Source organism: Drosophila montana, unplaced genomic scaffold (genome assembly GCF_035044405.1).
Source record: "Drosophila montana isolate Dmon_TW-CO22-7 unplaced genomic scaffold, ASM3504440v1 contig_3200_1, whole genome shotgun sequence".
Classification (NCBI taxonomy): Eukaryota; Metazoa; Arthropoda; class Insecta; order Diptera; family Drosophilidae; genus Drosophila; species Drosophila montana.
In genome coordinates, this window is record NW_026998080.1 from 5,393,746 (window position 1) to 5,411,411 (window position 17,666).

The 17,666-nt window shown below is 38.3% G+C and overlaps 1 protein-coding gene across 2 annotated transcripts; it reads right to left on the reverse strand.

Annotated features, from left to right (window-relative positions):
- Window positions 1-431: 431 nt before the first annotated feature.
- Window positions 432-17,617, reverse strand: LOC135431632 (CDK5 and ABL1 enzyme substrate 2). 2 transcript variants are annotated; one of them, XM_064686857.1, is made up of 9 exons: window positions 17,154-17,617; window positions 14,669-16,014; window positions 4,124-4,513; window positions 3,937-4,063; window positions 3,722-3,870; window positions 2,440-2,472; window positions 2,041-2,158; window positions 1,767-1,960; window positions 432-1,274 (listed from the first exon to the last, which is right to left on the reverse strand). In XM_064686857.1, the coding sequence occupies exons 2-9, from the start codon at window positions 15,436-15,438 to the stop codon at window positions 929-931; spliced, it is 2,127 nt and encodes a 708-aa protein (XP_064542927.1). In that variant the 5' UTR covers window positions 15,439-16,014; window positions 17,154-17,617; the 3' UTR covers window positions 432-928. The 2 variants fall into 2 exon arrangements, with proteins under 2 accessions (XP_064542927.1, XP_064542928.1); XM_064686858.1 differs by lacking the exon at window positions 2,440-2,472 and having other exon boundaries at window positions 17,154-17,616.
- Between the last annotated feature and the right edge of the window lie 49 nt (window positions 17,618-17,666).

The following is a 17,666-nucleotide window of genomic DNA, read 5'->3' on the forward strand; positions in this document are numbered from 1 at the left end:
CTGTGTATGCGCTTGTCGCCGGCTGCTGGGCGCCTGTTGCGCTGCCAAATAATCGATCGCAAATTATTTATTGATTTTTGATTGATGAGCCACAGAGTATTGTGTAATGTATGTATGGCAAAATAATCGGGTGATTTATTCAGCTACCTGTGGGGTTGCTTGGATTTTCAGACTTGCAAAGCTCTCATACACAAGCGGCGTGCTGGGGCGGATTAGTTAGCTTTGCCGATGCGGCTAGCAGCAATGCGAAGAGGCAGAGATCGAGTGGAGAGCGCACTTCAGGTTGAATTTGAATATTGTCAGGTTGGAAGGGCCCCCAAACAGCTGGGACAACAACAGCTAACACAATGAACCCGACTGAAATTGATAGCGTCAGCTGTTTTCGAGCTATCGCTGCGTACGTTAATTATATTACACAATTTATATGTATATATATTTTTGTCCGTTTATTTATTCAGTATGCTTGATCTATAACAAAACGTTAAATAAAAAATAATAACTTGCTAAAAGAAAAACACTTAACAGCTATTTTGTGTGTGGAAGCGCCTACTACCGGAGCGGTCTAGTTGGGATTATATGTTTTATGTTTTATATTTATATTTTTGCCATTGCCTTTTCTTTTCTTTTCGTTTACAATTCCTTGTCCATTGTTTATTTGAGCTTACATTTGTAGCAAAACTTAACCGATACTTAAATAATTGTTTCGCATAATATATGTATATATAAAAATTCCCACCTCCAAAAATATGCAATATATGTAAGTACAAGCGCGCTCGCGGGCAGCCTGAAAGTATGCCACAGGCCAGGCCAGGTGCTACTTGCGACTGCCCTTGCGGCGCAAATGATGTCGGGTGGTAGCCGCTGCCAGGGCTACCGCCGCCTGCGCTGCCGCCGTCAGACGTCCTTCGGCGCAGCGCGTGGGCCAATTCTAGGATTCGTAGAGCAATCGTTGATAATGCGGCAACACCTCATGCATTGGCACATGCAGACTGAACTCGAGGGCGACGAGCACGGCAAACTCCGAGGAGATGAGCTCCTTGCGATTCAGTCGAAACACATTCTCCGTCTTTTCAATCAGGCTCTTCAGGGCATCCCCCTTGACGTCGTTCATTTTGGCACTAAGCAGCAGGCAGGCGCCGGCGCAAAGCTTGCGATTGCTCTTGTTTATCAAATTGGCCAAAATTAGCTTCTCGAAGTAAACATAGGCCTGCGATATGGTCACCAAATCGATGCGTGAATCCAGCTTGTTAATGCGACGCATTTCCCTTTTGATGCTGTGAACGAAATAAATGTTAATCGAATTTAATTGAAGTTGCAAGGAATTATTCGTATAAATTTTGGAACTATCAGCGAAGATAGAGATAATACTAGGAATAAGTGAGGCATTTAAGAATTTGGTTTCGTTTTTCCAATCATAAGACATAAACAAAATCTAATCACATTAGTCTATTATATCAGTTTGTCGAAAAATGAGTTTGTGTACGAAAATGTTTTCTGTTATTTAATTATGAGCTATTATCCCTTTTATCATATGCGTCCCACAGGAAGAAGCACTCGCAAATAAAGCTTTAGTATAAAACAATATTTAATAAAGAATTCTAAGCTATGTTTATACTTGCAGCATAAATTTAGTTCTATTTGAATTTACAGGCGTTCGCATTGATCGCCTATTCTGATCTGATTGGTTAATATCATTAACAATTATCAACATTCTATCTTCGCCCTTGAATACCAAAATTGTTTGAACCACAAGTTGGGTAAGCTACCTTCTCAGTTTGCTTAAGGTAAGCTGTATGCTTGGAAACTTCTCCCGGAATTTGTCGTTGAGCTCCTTCTTCAGATCCGATGGACGCACATAGTCAATTACCGATGTCATGTACGAGGTGAACGTTAGCAAGGTGCGATGCTTGCCCGCAATGAGCTCGGGATCATCTAAAATGCTAGCCGAATACTGTTGATACTGAAAGAACAAGATGATATGTGGTTTAGGGATAGCCATTTTTTTTTGGATATAATATTGTGTATTGGTTATAATCTCACCGGCAGACCGCGCGTCGAGTCGCCGGTCAGTATAATGCTCTCCATATCCATGTCCAGCTTCAGTTCGGGTGTAGGACTCGCTGCATTATTGCGATTGTTGTTCTCGTATGTGAAGCACCTGTAAATGCATCAAGTTTGGATTAAAGATCTATATATGAATATATATAAAGGGATTATAGATCTAAGAAGAGGCGTGAGTGTAAGCAGGTTAGTTGAAGCGTTGCCAGTTTTCTAATGTGTGCAAATGTGAAGTGTGAACTTTGTTAGTGGTTTATAGGATACTTTAAAGCTTTGCAACATATCTGAGCTATGGGCGGTGCCAGTCATAGAATTGGGCTCTTTCCCATAGCTGAGATCGGCGCGGTCGATTGTTACTTATTAGCTGCTTTAAAAATTTACCATTTGCCTTGATGTTTGGTTATGGTTTTTGTGCTGAAACGAAGTAGTGCAAAGCGTTATGATTAGCAAAAGTTAATGGTACAAAATGCATCGAAACGTTGTGTTTATAATAATTAAGTAATTCAATAATAAACTTTCTGATTGGATGGAACTGGGTTCTAGGCTCTTTTCTTTTCGATTATATAAATTGTTAACATCTTATGCAATCCACAAAAATAAGAACGCAAATCATGCGAGACCTTTTCGTATGCCCATGTCTCAGAATACCCTCTCCCGATATATTTCTGGTCAGCGCATGAAAATAATGTCGAGGTGTGGACAGAAAAACACAATTTACATATATCTGATATCTGAGCTTTGCCAAATTATTTCGCTTAGCGGTGCGAATAAGGCAAATACTGACAAGCTGTTTATTTGGCCGCCTTTTGCAGGCAATTTCGACGACCTATGTAAACAATTTGGAATAATCAATAATCATTGATGGTCATCTGCCAATTATCGTAAATGTTTTTTTCAAAAACGTACTTTGTTGTGCTTTTAATAAGGAGGAATCATATAAACATTCTTACCAGTAAACAACATAATATCAAAATAGTTACTGGTCTGTTCGGTAAAAGTAAGATCTATTTGTAAGTAGGATATGGCTATAAGCCATGAATTGGAGATGGGCCCAACAGGTCACGACGGGCCTATTCCGGGTATAGTAAAAACAAAACTTTGTCTTTCGACTCAAACCCGGCCAATAATTCACATGTTCTTCAACACAGATCTCCAGATTTCCACTCTTAAATTTTGAATATAGGCGAATCATTTATAACTTCTCTTGACTTGGTAATTTGAAATATTGATATTTCATAATGGAACAAAGAAACCTGACCTCTTACCCTGACTTCTGTTCTTTGGACAACAAGAACAGATCGAATAAGTCTAATAGCTTCTCTGTGTGTCTGCCAGGCACTTGTGAGAAAACGGACCCTGTTTTCAGTAAACCCGTTCTGGATATTTTTGTCGAGTCCAGAAATACACTTCAATATAAAAATAGAAGCTGGAATTCGCAACATTTGAATGGATTACAGGATATCACGGAATGTGAAGGACAAATTCTAAGTTATATTCCGGGATAATTGGATTGCATTTCAGTGAACCGATTAATGGCTATACATGAGGCATGAGGTCCTTAATTTGTACAATTTATGTATGTGTGTATGTGTGTGTTTGTGGTAATGGGATATTATTAATTTGGTATGTATGTATATAAGGTCGACTTTAAATGGGCACCAACCTGGCTATGCCATGATTTCTAAGGGCCGCTGTGCTCGTTATTTCCATTTGATTATCGAAAATTGAGGCATTTGTCGATGCATTGCCGTGCTTCTTGCGCTCCTTCTCGTACTGACGGGATGGTATAAGCAAGTGTCCATATGAAATGTCCTGCAGAAGCGTAGTAATTAAAATAGGATAAATTCAGCTCATCAGTTGATTGGGTAAGGAACTAACCTGACCGCTTTCAGCTTTCTGCATGCCAAGCAAATCGAAGGGATCAAAGGGTGCATCGTTGATAGAGCTCAAAGGGCGTGAAGTGGATGGATTGCGACGCCGACGATCCTCCTTGCGGAACTCAGATCTAGATAGAGAGACGCATGTTAATCATATCGTTTTCGTGGACTCTCCGACATTCACTTACCGTCCGTTCTTGCCTTTGTGGTACGGAAACGCCGAGAAAATAACAAATGGCACGTTCCGTGATAGCAACACCATGCGCTCACCACGTTGTCCCAGGCCCGGACCCGTGTCTTTACGGCCGTCAGTAATTTGCACGGATTTGCTGAGACTGTTGCGAAAACTGCCCGCAAAGTTGCCAGCCGGGGCCAAACTCTCCGTGCTGCTGTCATCCGTGATGTGACTGGCACTCGAACCGCTGCGAATGTTATAGTTGCGCCTCAGGCCGCCAGTTCCAATGAAGCTAGCATTGCTGGCCGCCGCCGCCGCCGCTCCTCGCATGCCAGGCGCAGTATTGAGACGCGCTCGTCTCTCCGGCTGCAAGCTCTGCTCGCTGGCACCATTGCTAAAGGTTCTGTAATTTAAACGGATCGGAAGAATTAAATAAGAACCACTTTAAAATTCAATTAGGAATTATAAATTTGTAATAGGGTACTGTGGAGATAATAATACATATCCTAAGAGAATCGCGACTAACCAATAAACAAATGTTATAATTAAATAGCGAGAAAATACGAATATGTTTGGCATGCCGAAGATTTAATACCCTTGTAGAGTTTTGCCATACGACTTTGTGGGAAAAGTGAAGCTCGTAAATAATTAATGAAAATATCTTAGAAAACTTAGTAGATCGATATTGATAGGATTTTGTATATATGTAAGGAACATAATATGGAAAAAATCAATTTGTATTATTTTATCCAACATTTGTAGAAAATTAAAAATGTATTAAACAAGTTTAGGCCAGATCATTATTTGTGAATTTAATTTTTATTGATCAAAAATAAAATCAAAAAAATAGATTGAGATATATCATTAGGGATATGACTAGATGCCAGCATACTATAATATAGTACTTTATCTTGTACGAATAATAATGATATTAATGATCTCGGTCTTTCAAACAGTTCTGAGGCACAGGCGTTCAGCAATAGCTGAGCATCAGCTCAAGAGTACCCAGAACCGCTTTTTGTACCCTTGTTATGCAACATTTAGGGTATTCACGCAGTGTCTTAAACGGAAGTAAACTAACAATAAGCGATTGCGTAAACTTATACTACGTAAATTCGCAGTTCGTCCAAACAGCTGTCATTCAACTGAAAACTTCGTATGTAAACATGTCGAAGAAAGGGGAAAACAAATATCTAATGCAAACGTTTTATCGACAAGGCAATTAAAGAGATTACTAAAATCTCCAATTGCTTTGCGAAATATTAACAAATTATATACAGAGTTGCATTTACACGGCATTGCGAACGGTGACAGCCCCGAGTATCCGATCTAAATCTAAAATAAGACCAGGGTTATATATTTTAAAGATTTACAAAAATAAAAGAATCTTATTAAATAAGATCAAGCGTATGCTCAACAACAAAGAAATGAGAGTACGATGAAATGCATCTCTCTCTCTCTCTCTCTCCCTTTTTTAATGCTTTCTCGCCTTCGCTTGAAATATCAACAACAGCACACGCATACGCACGCACACACCCCAAAAGAGGCGATCGATATTTTCACAGGCACGCAGCAAAATGCAGTCAAAAATATGTACATACATATGTATTTCTGCCGCAGGGCCATCGAAGATCGAGAGTCGCACTAATCAGGAGGCTCAGCTAGGTCTTTGTCTATTGTTTGTCGAGTGTTTCCACAGAAAAATGAAATACACACACAAAAACCATTGCAGCTGCCGAAGGGCATCGTCTTGTTATTGATTTCTGTGTGCCGGGCCTATTACCTTGAGATAATTGGTGTAGATCGAGGTTACGCGAGCCCCAAAATCATTCCAATCACAATCTGAAATCACGTGCGTGTTGGGGCCAACGAATTTCCATGAAAATTCCGTTTGCATTAATTAGGCAACTCTCTTGGCGGCGGAGGCGGCGGTGGAGGGCGGGCAGAATAATAATGCGTATGATGAAGTGGCGCCAGGCCTGTCATAACCCGTTAATTAGTTGGAGTATTCGAATAGGCGCCCAGCGACGGCAGCAAACAGCCACCAGCCAAATGTGCAGAGCAGAAGAGACCAAAGGGAAGACCCAACACCAAATTCCACGCACACACACACACACGCAGACATTCGTTCATTGTGTTATTTACATGTTAACATGGAATGTAAACGCATGGCACACTGAAGAAAAAGAAGACCCTCAAAGGCCACGCACTATAGAAAATATGCGTTGCTTATGTAACTTATCGGCTCTCTCTCTCTCTCTAAAACTCAAGCCAGTGCGTGAGAGTGTTTCCGTTAGATTATAACAAAGCAAAACTGTGCGCTGATTAGAGGGCAAGAGCGAACCGTTTAGAAGCGTGCGGGAGAGAGAGAGAGCGAAATAGTGGAACCCTAGAGGAGAGACGAATGCAGCGGCTACATATGTACATACACATACATAAGTGCAGGTGGTAGACCTTGTGTGTGTGTGTGTGCAAGCATTTTTTAATAGTTTTTTAACTGTTTGGGCAAAGGTTTTGTAGTCTGCCTAACGACATCTGTGCGCCTGGGCCGCAAGCAAACAATATTTAAATTTCAAACACACATTTCGAAAATCTTTCCCACTCCCAGCAAACTGGCTAATTAGAATGTAAATACAAACAAATTAGTTTCTAATTGGATTGAAGTAATTCAATTAATGGCAGCTTTCATTACTGAATAAATGAATAATTTGATTTGCGTATTACAAACGCACATCTGTTTAAAAGTGGTTTTCTCAAGAGTTTTGTCAAATAAGATTTATATAAAATATATTTATTTAAGAATTTATTAAATTTTAAATAAATCAAAATTATGATTCTATATTATAATTCTTATAATATTATTTACAGCCTTGCCGAATTTGTAGAAGGCATTCAAGAGCTCGCCCATCAATTTTGATTAAGCTTATCAGTGCATAAATAAGGCCCCAAGTTCTACTAAAAACATTAACAAAAATACTTTTCACATCTAACAAAAATTAATTAATATAAAATAGAAAGCAAAGGAGATATTTGGAGTACCCTGAAATAGTATCATTGAAAAATATACATTTTTTGACAATTTAAGTTACTTGAAATATTTATTATTATTTAAAAAAAAAGCTTGTTATATTTGATATTCAAAAAATTAATTAATTCAAATAAGTTCTGGTCTGTGCTATATTCATTTTGTTGCTAATGAAATTTTTCTATTGTATCAAAAAATACCTGTCGAACGTATGTTACACATTATTTTTTAATAAATATTTATTTCTAATATTTAGAGAGAATATTTTTTGTATACATTTTTTTATTCCAATTTCCGCAAATTTCATTTTAAATATTATATTAATATTTTATGAATTGTTTTTTTTTTATTGTTATCAAATTGTTCTATAAAAATTTGCACGTTTTATAAAACAGTCAATGAACCCACTAAAAAAAGGGTAATTTATTGAATGTTTTAATTACACGCTGCCCTGCTGACAATCAATATTTCAATAAACAGGGCAATCAAATCAACTTAATACAGTTCACTTTGTCTTATCATCGATGTGCCTGATAATAATTATTTTCTTTGTTTCTTGTTATCAGCGTGTGTGTGAGTTCTTGAGAAACGGATGTGTGTTGTTCGTGTGTGTGTGTGTGTGTGTGCCTGTGTGCACATACACATAGAAAAATTCATTGTTAAACTTGTGGCTTTTGTCTCACGTGCTTCAACATTACTTGATTAAAAGTTGGGTAAACAAATAAACAATAAAAGAAATTGAAGCTAACAAAGAGAATTTAATACAATTCTTACTTAAAAACATGTTGTCTTTAGATTTAGATTTAGTTTAAATGCGAAATACTTAGAATTGAAGATTTATTGGAATGGTAAATGTTTCTTTCCCGATTTGTTTGCAATACATTATAACACAAATAATATGTATTTATAAACAAAAGCTTGTGCAAGCGTCTCACGAAATACTTAAACTGATAAGTTAATCAGGCGCGAGTTATAAACGAACCCTGTTTACGCATTTTATGACGAAAATAGCAAGAATTGTAGGTTGTCCAAGTAATCAGCCCGGGACTTATGAATAGAACTCGGATGATGAGAACTATGTATGTTTGTCAAGTGGATTACCAGGGAGAGATCAGGTGAATTAAATGCCAGACAGCCATAAAGTCGTATAAATGTGTTGCAGTAAAGCCGAAGATAACGATAAGCGATGTGGCAGGTCCATAAAATGAGAAACAAGTCCATATCTGAGCACATGCTCTGTGTACATACATATGTACACACATTTAAGGCTATTTGCTCGTTTTATCGTCGTTGTTCATTTTCGCAATCGGCCAGCTGATTGGGGCTTTTTGCGTTGCGTAGGAGCTGCCAAAACAATGGCCCATAGATAAATAACAAAAAATAAGTAAGAACGTTACAGAGGGGTGCAAGCGACTATGTAATACTCGTTCAGAGTCCAGCTTTAATGGGCTACCAACCAAACGTTAGACTTATCGATTTTATCGATCGATCTTTAATAGTCATCATTCTAACTTCTTAGTTTGAGTACTTTAGAGTACTTAGGAAACCTTAAGGAAAAGACTTAAACGCTGCCATGCACAGGATCTAGCTGACAAGGTTCTATAAGACACATCTCATTGATAATGTATATAATATAATAATCAGCAGCATAATAATCACCTTAGACTAATTAGTCTTGTTAAATTTTTTCCCCTCATATATATATATGTATATAAGCCAGGGAATACATTCCAAACTTCACGCTTCTTCACTCAGACCGGACATGGCGGCAAACCAATAAACTCTTTTCACTTTGTGAACGAGTATAATAATAACAACAATGTTGATTATCAAGTATAGAGAGAGACCCAATGGGGGCCTCCTCAAACGCACACACACACATACATACAAACATGTATGACAAGCCGACTCTGTTTGTTGTCGCTTATCGGAGAGAAGCTTTCAGCCCATACATATGCTCTGTTATTTCAGACTCTTTCCGAAGTGTACGCAATCGGCTGAAAGAGGTTTAAAGCGGTTTGATCGAGTTTGGCCCCTTTGTTTTGGTATTGTTTTCGTATTGTTTCTCTTGGTTTTTATACTTTCAATCCAGCTCGGCAAAGCGAATGGCGACAATGAATCAACAACAACAACACAAAGCAACAACTGAATGACCACAGCAAAAAGCCAAAGACAAACTTATGAAGTTGTTTCTATTAACATTTCGTATGTTAGGTATAAAAATACCTAACTAATGCCACAGTCAGAGCTTGGTAATTATTTTGAGAAAATGCCATGAAATACGGATAAATATTGGCAGTAAAGTGAACTGCGCAATATGTTTTGTAGCTTTTTTATTGACAATAAATTTTCTTAACTACCACAAGATTAGCCAGCAAATACTCTAATAGGTCACGAATTCGCATTTGTATACCTTGAACTTTTGTGAAAAGCCATATAGTTCTCTGATCCCATAAAGTTTATGATTACCGTAAACAAAACTGAATCGATTTAGCCATTTCCGTCTGTATAAACGTGACAATCTCTTGAAAAATATATTAGTTACAAGTGTGTATATATTTACTGTTGTGTATCATATACAGAATGAGTTTATCTTTATTTTCTCAATGTATTTTAACATCTTCTTTTCTCAATATAACCCTTCATTGCCCGAAAGTCTATTCAATTTTGCAACTAGGATTTAAACTTTACAGCGTTATACCTTATATCGTTTAAAATAGTTGAAAAATCTATTTAATTTGGCCATTTTGAAATGCTAAAAATTTCATTTCGGAATCTACGCAAAAAGTATAAATTATTCTAAGGGAACGAGTTGCAAAAGTCCGATGTGCGTGTGCTCTTGGGCAAATGTTAAAAATTTGCGCCCTAGTTTTCTTACAAATATCTGACCTAAACAATAACAAAGGAATTTCTTTTTGTTTACTTTTTGTGTGCAGATTCCTGACTTTAATTCGTTCAATTGGTTCGTTGTATTCTACTGCACCACTGACACATATTTTGCAACCCCCAGAAATTGGCAACCCTTTTCTAAAATGGCAAAACTCTCAACATGACCTTGAAGTGATGCAACAGGAAAAAAAAACCGCTGCCAGGATTCGCAGTAAACAAACACCAATCTAACCGGTTCATATTACGTCGCTAAGAAGGCTGCTTCAAGGTTACCCAGTTTGAAGAGATGCCATCATGTAGATGGACGGCAGAGGGGCGCATGAGGGGAACAGAAGCTGCGCTTGCTGCGCCATTCCGGTACAGGTTTTCGGTGTCGGGCAACCCTGACATTGACATTGAGCGAAGCCGCGCAGGACCTGAGAGCGCCTAGCGTTGCCAGACCTTTAAAGCTCTGGCTCTTTTTCAATGTCAAGCCCGGCGTTTGTATTTGTCCTTGAGACTGAGTACTACGAGCGGGATATGCGGAAATGGCCGTTTGATTCAGAAAAGCTGCCAACAGGGCGCGTTTAATCAGATTAAAAGCATGACGCAATAAGCTTAAGCTTTCGGAGCGGAACAAAGAAAGAGAAAGGGAGACAGAGGAGCAGAGAGCCTCAACTTGTTAGACAGAATGCCGACCCAAAATTTGTTTACGTTTTCGGCAAGGTTTCCATACACTAAGTGTTTTGGTTCTTTTGCTTGGCCCTTAAGCCTTCACTTTAAAAAACATATCGAATATCAAAACAACTTTCATGCGAAACTCGAAAGACAGCAAAAACAACAATAACATGAATTGGCGCAAAGTAGTTTGGATTTTGTTTTGCTTTGGCTTTTTGCGTCGCAGTTTTCTGCAATTTTTGCCATTTAACATAACATACATACATACTTATGTACACACACACATGTGTACATACACATATACAAATATGTCCAAATTGGATTTGTCTTTAACGCGTGCGCAGCATTTTTTATTGTGTTCTTACAGGAAGCATTCCCCAGAGTACGGGATTTGCCGTCTCGAATTATGTTTTCATTTTTTGCGGGAATGTTGCTGACATAGTCAAACGGAAATAACAAACTAAGTAATTGAAGCCTTGTGGGTAAATTGTTGATGTACACTTCTTGTTCTTCTTCTTCTGGTTTGGTTTGTTATGTTATTGAAGAACGCTTATCTAGTTATACTTTGCGCTGCTATAAAGTTAACATAATTCGGTGAATCATTGCATTATTATTCGGTAAAACACGCAACTCACGTTTCTGGATAAGGTTCTACATGATTTAGCCAGATACTAGCTGTGTAAACCATCTTTAGCTATAATCTAATCAGCTGTCACTTAATATTGTTTGTACCCAGAACATTTGCTTGATAAGAAATTTAATACAGGCTCTTAACAAATATTTGTTGACGTCTTAGCCAAACAGATAAGTATATAAAAAAGTATGTATGCATATACTATACGAAATTGAATGACTGACCAGCCCGTTGAAAGGCCAATTGGCAGAGAATCAAGTATACTTGGGAAAAATTGGCGACAGCCACACTAAAATATTTATGTAAACTAACATAACACTGGCAAATGTAATGAGAAATGTGAGAATTAGATTTACGACCACCACGAAGGCGAAGCAGGTGAACGACACAAAAGATGCAACACAAACAAATCAACCAAGAAAAAGAACAACAAAGACAAACAACGATGACAAGTGCAGAGGCGTCGCCGAAGCGCGAATAAGAAACAAGGTCACTTCGTTAAAGCGCAACGGATTACAGTGCGCAACAATAACAAAATAAACATGCACATGCATGTATGTAGCTGTGCTTGTGTACATATGCATGTGTATTAAAGTGCGTCTAGACGAGCTTAACGCAACTTGAGCAATGTGCTAACATTGAGGCGAAAGCTTTGCGCTGCAATGGCACTGCAAGTGCGAGTGGGAGCGAGTGCGAGATAGATAACGGCTAGCCGTTTTTGGGTTCAAGGCAGTTTGTATGCGTATTGCATGCAATTTCTTTGTCCTTTCTGCCCTCTCACGAATATGACTTTATGGGTCGACATCATTATTGAGACGAGAGCAACATATGTACGTATATTCATATATTTTTAAATAAAATGTAAAAAAAAAAAACCAAAAGAAAAATATTTTTAAACATTGTTTCAAGCATAATGAATGTGCCGTCATCTCATACAGAAGAACTAAGCAAAAGCCGATAGACAAAAGTTGTGTTTGTCAAAAAAATATGCCTGACACTGTATATACATAATACAGGGTATATAGCATTAAAACAATAATAAATACTTCTGGCTTACGAGTTGGAAGACTGAAAACAAGCAGTTACGATGAATTGTAATTTGAGTAAAAATAAAATAAAATATATTTGAGAATGCTCACATTTTTTGAACATAGTGAGGCAAACTAAATGTTTCACAAGTCAAATCAGGATATGCTGGGGCTTAAGTATATGACCTCTGTATGTTATAAATTAGAAAATGCTTTTGAACCAACTCCCGGTTCGGTTCGTTAGACGAGTTTTTTCCATCTTAACATAAGCTCAGGTTTATGTTCATACATTTTCGACATTTAAAATAAAAAATTTATTGTACTTTTTTACTGTACACCCAGAACACCCAAGTTACTTGGGTTTTTCGGCGTGGTCAGCTTTAAAAGATTTTTTTGAACAAAAATCCTTTTAGAAAAAATAAGTTTTGGTTCGACGGTTTTTTGCTTTTAAACTAGTCCGGAAATCGGTTAACAGACTTGGAAATAAATACAAAATATCCCAAAGTAGATATGTTTAATAATTCCGGAACGTTCGTTTTTAGTACAATTTCTACTGACTTTAGTACAAAAAACTACTATTAAAGGAGATTTGTTTTCTTGATGTCTGCAATTTGAATTCTAATATGTCTAAGAAACAGTAGATACTCGGATTCGACAAATAGTTTATGGTAGTATATTTATTTTAAAGAAAAGAAAATGCTTTTCTTCAGCTATGAAATGTTGCGTGGCCCATGACTGTCACATTGTTGCGTGCGGGGGGTTGACTCCGTGTCGACAATAAAAACCAAGCAAAGCGTATCGAATAAACAATAAAGTTAACGACCGGCCAGTTTGGCGAACTGCGGATCGAGGAGAATAAGTGGGCACATTTGTCACAAGCTCAACAAACGCCTAAATTGAGTGGACCCCGCACAACGTGCAACTGGCTGTGGCGCTGGGCAATTTGCGGCCCGCTTTTCAATGAGGCGTTTTGATTTGCGTTAATTGAACTGGCACACGTTGGCCGCTTGAATGGACAGCGCCACACTCGGTGTGAATCCGAATCGGACTACTACATATATTTAGCGGGCTGTGAAGAGATCTGTCTCCGATCCAACTATGCCCCGTCAGAAGCCGCTACGTCAATTCACCCCAAAAAAAAATATATGTATAAATAAATTGTACATATTTCGAGCTCGGACAACGATATAAATTATATTAGCCAGACAGCTGTGGGAAACTTTAGATATTCACAAACAAACAAATGTTTCTTTATTATTATTATTACTCTTATTTTTTTTTTTGGAAAATGTTGGCATAACTTGTTTTCATAGCTGCGCAGAGGTTGTTAACAAATTTAGCACCAGGTGTCAATTGCCTGAACTTAATCGGAAATTTCAATATTGGCAAAATGATTTTTCAAACATATGCAGATCCAATAAACGTATTTAATTGTTCTCATTGCGTGACTCATAAATTAGAAATCATCTTAAGGAATTGTTCGTCAATATATACACAACGGAAAAACGATTTTCTCAACTCTGAATTCTCGGTAACTTGTCAACCGACGCCGCAAAACAAATTGCCAAGCATAAACATTGTTATTAGTTGCAACTAAAAGCCGAATAGAGTATACGATTTCAGTATTCGAATTTCTACTTTGGAAATAAACACTCTGAAAACAAGTTTTTCTTATTCTATCTATCTGAATCCAACTTCAATATTTGTTTCATTTGTGATGACAAAACTATTTTGTCAGGAGTTTCTTCTGACTTGGCTCGAGCTCTATCTTAAACATCATCCTATTTATTTGCCAAGTCCTAAAGGGCCGACAAAAAAACAATCTGGCAATCGTTTTGTTTCGATTAATTAGAAATGGGCGATGATTTAAAAGTACTTACTAAGTATGTATACTAAATATTTTTGCACAAGACCTTATACCCTGTTTCAATAGAACTTGAATTAATGTAAACACAATCTGACATAATATGAGAACAGTAGCTAATACAAAAACATAGTGGGGACACATACCGCTCCCTTAGGGGCATTAGAGTCAGTGGGCTTAACGTGAGCACCTGCAACGATGGCTTAATCTCACGGTTCCTATTATAGGGTTAAAAAACCTCTACCGATCTTGGGTGTTAAACCACAACCACCACGATACTCCCCGTGGTACCAGATTATAGGCCCCTGGTCAGGCCCCGTACCCAATTTAAACTGCAGACAGTTAAAGTGACCTCAAAAAGATTAAACACTGCTGCAGGGAATAGAACGCTATTGACGCAAACACACTCTTACATAATATGGGAACAGTAGGCAGTATAAAAACATAGTGGGAACACTTACCGTTCCCTTAGCGGCAGTAGTTTAAGGCCGCTGCCCAAATTGGATACCTTTAGCGGTATCTTGACGCTGTCCGAATCGCTGCCGCTTTCGGCACCGGAACCGCCGCTGCCGCCACGCTGCTGCCGCTGCTTATTGTTGGCAGTGGCCGGTGCCTGGTGCTGCTGCTGTTGCTGGCGGCCACAGGAGGTGGGCCGCTTTATGTTGCGTCTTTCAGCCTGGGAGGGCAGTCCGCTCACATTCATCAGGTATTGACCCATATTTTCAGTTTCACTAAAACCATCACCATCGCTGGCACCGCCCACTCCTGCGGAAGCGCAGTCATCCAGTCCGCAAAGGCCGGCGCCGGCATCGCTGCCGCTGCCCATGTGCACATCGGCGCTGCAGAGGAGCAGCGCAGCTGCGTTGCCGCCGCACTTACCATTCTGCTGCTGGTGTTGTTGTTGGTGATTTTGTTGTTGGTGATTTTGTTGTTGGTGTTGTTGTTGTTGTTGTTGTTGCTGCTGCTGCTGTGGTTGGCTGCTGCGCTGCTGATGATTTCGTTGATAATGCTGATGATAGCCGCCGGCGCCGAGTCCCAACGCTGCCGTTGCGTTGCCTTTGCTGTTGTTGTTGTTGTAATGCTTCTGCTGCTGCTGTTGCGTGCAGACGCTGTTGCCGAATGTTGCGCCAAATTTTGTGTCCCGGTGTGTGCCATCTAATGAGATATTCGATAGAAACGAGATCGCAGCCAATCTGCGCCTGTGTCTCGTCTTGTTTAGCGAACTTGCCATTAGGCGCCTAACCGTTATCACAACTTGACAAATGCAATCGAGTGTTGGAAAACGACAAGGACAGTGAGTGAGTATGTGAGCGAGAGAGAGAGAGAGTCAGAGGACGAGAGTGCGCGACCTATGTTACGGTAGACGTTATGTGGAATGTGGTCAAAAAGTTACAGAGCTTTCCAGCTTAATACTTCCCGTTGATTTTTATTGCACTGCCCAAAAACCCGAAACACACACACACAAATTTCTTACAGTTTTCTATATTTTAATGGTATAATTTCGTGTATTTATTATTTTCTTGTTTTTAAATTATTTTTATTTATTTGCTTTTAAAGTTTCACTAATATTTTAATGGAATAATGTCGTGTAATTTTTTTTTCTATTGTTTTATTTTTATTGTTTTAATTTGTTAACAGTTAAACTGCTTAGTCTCTAAATTCGAAGCCGAATGAAACAACAAATTACTTGAACGCGACATTTTGATACCAAAGTTCAAACAACACAATTTTTATAAAAAATTAATTTGAATTTATTGCAATTTATGCACTTTTATTGGAAAATTGAAACGGTGTCCATCCAGATTGACTGCAAATACAAAAAATAGTAAACATTAAATCAATAAAATCATAAAAAAGCCGAACGAAAAGCTATTCAATGTCGAGCCCAAGCTTTTTATACACTTGCCAAGAACTGCATGATGCTAAAATCGGTTATGCAACAAGGCAAGTTATTAGAAATTCTCAAAATTTCCAAATTCCATTACGATAAATTAATCATCGTATAATACTTGCAGCTTCACAGCTATAATATATACAAATTTATTTATATTTACAAGCTTGAAAGACATTCAATGATGTCATCCCCTTGTGATGTACCTCGTTTTTTTAAGTTATAATTTCAGAAACATGCTGCCTTGAATTCGCAGGTCAATGTCCTTAAATATGTGATTCCTTTGTGTGTGTGACAGATGTCCTGTAATATGAAAGTGACGTCACACTTGCATGCACATACAGTTGCACGGTCACTCTGGCAGCGAATGCAATTTGGCACTCTGTTACACGTAATGTTAATGAATAAAGAATTTAACATACCAATGGGAAATAAACACAAATCGCGAATCTGAATAACCTTTTCACAGTCCTTCGGGACTATTCTATGCGAATAACTTTAAAAAGCCAATAAACTCTCTGTGCATGCTTGTCTGCAAGATAATTCGAGAAAGCTTTCGCTGCAAGTTTAATGCTGCCTGCAAAAGCTGAAAGCTGCGTGCACTGCAATGTTGTTGTATTTGCTGATGATGATGATGATTATGTTGTTGGTGTAGTTGTTATGTGTCAGTTTATGATTGGCAAATCAACGGCCGGCGAAACGGTAACCGTTTATTTACCTGAGCCTGAGCCGAAAATTGAATAGGGATGAAATTTTCCCACTACCAAAACATATCACAACAAATAACAAGGCATGGAAAATTTTCGAGCTAACAGCTGACAGCAAAATTTGTATCCTAGTTGGTCCAATTGGATATGAAACTGTGGCCAGTTGGAAAGCCGCACGTGCGCTTGCCATGGGGAAAATCAATGTTGAAACAAGTGTGCGTGGATAAAGCAAAGTGCGAAAATGACTACATATATGCAGGCATGATTCACGCCCACGCATGCAGCGTGTGAAGAAGGCGACGCTGAAAAAAAAAATAAAAATATGTATTTTGTCACCTTTTTACTCACCCGAAAAATGCAAAGTATTAGTTTTTTTCGCACAAGTTATTTGAAATATATATTGTATGTTTTAGTAAAATTAGAAATGTTTCAAGCGCGCCATGTTGATCTATTTTTAGCAAACTGTTTCGAAACTTTTTATCAACTGCGACCAATTACACACTCTCGGCTATTTTGCTATTTTATATATTTTGTTTCTATGCGCAGACTTTGATTTCGCTTTGCGCTGCTGCTTCTTGGACTGCTACCCCGCCTTCTTGCAACTTCTGCCGCTGCCTTCTGTTGTCGACGCAGCTGCTTTCGTTGCGTAAATCGTGCGAAACCGAAATATCTTTCAAAATGTTTACGAATCTTTTATTTAACGATAAACGAACACACGTCTTTAATTTATTTATACAATTATATATCTTTATTGAGAGACGCGAACTTGTATTCTAACACGAGCGTTATGATTGATTCGGAATAAACGACAGAAACGTCAACGTTCCACGGAAAATTCACAAAACTGCTGATAGTGTGACC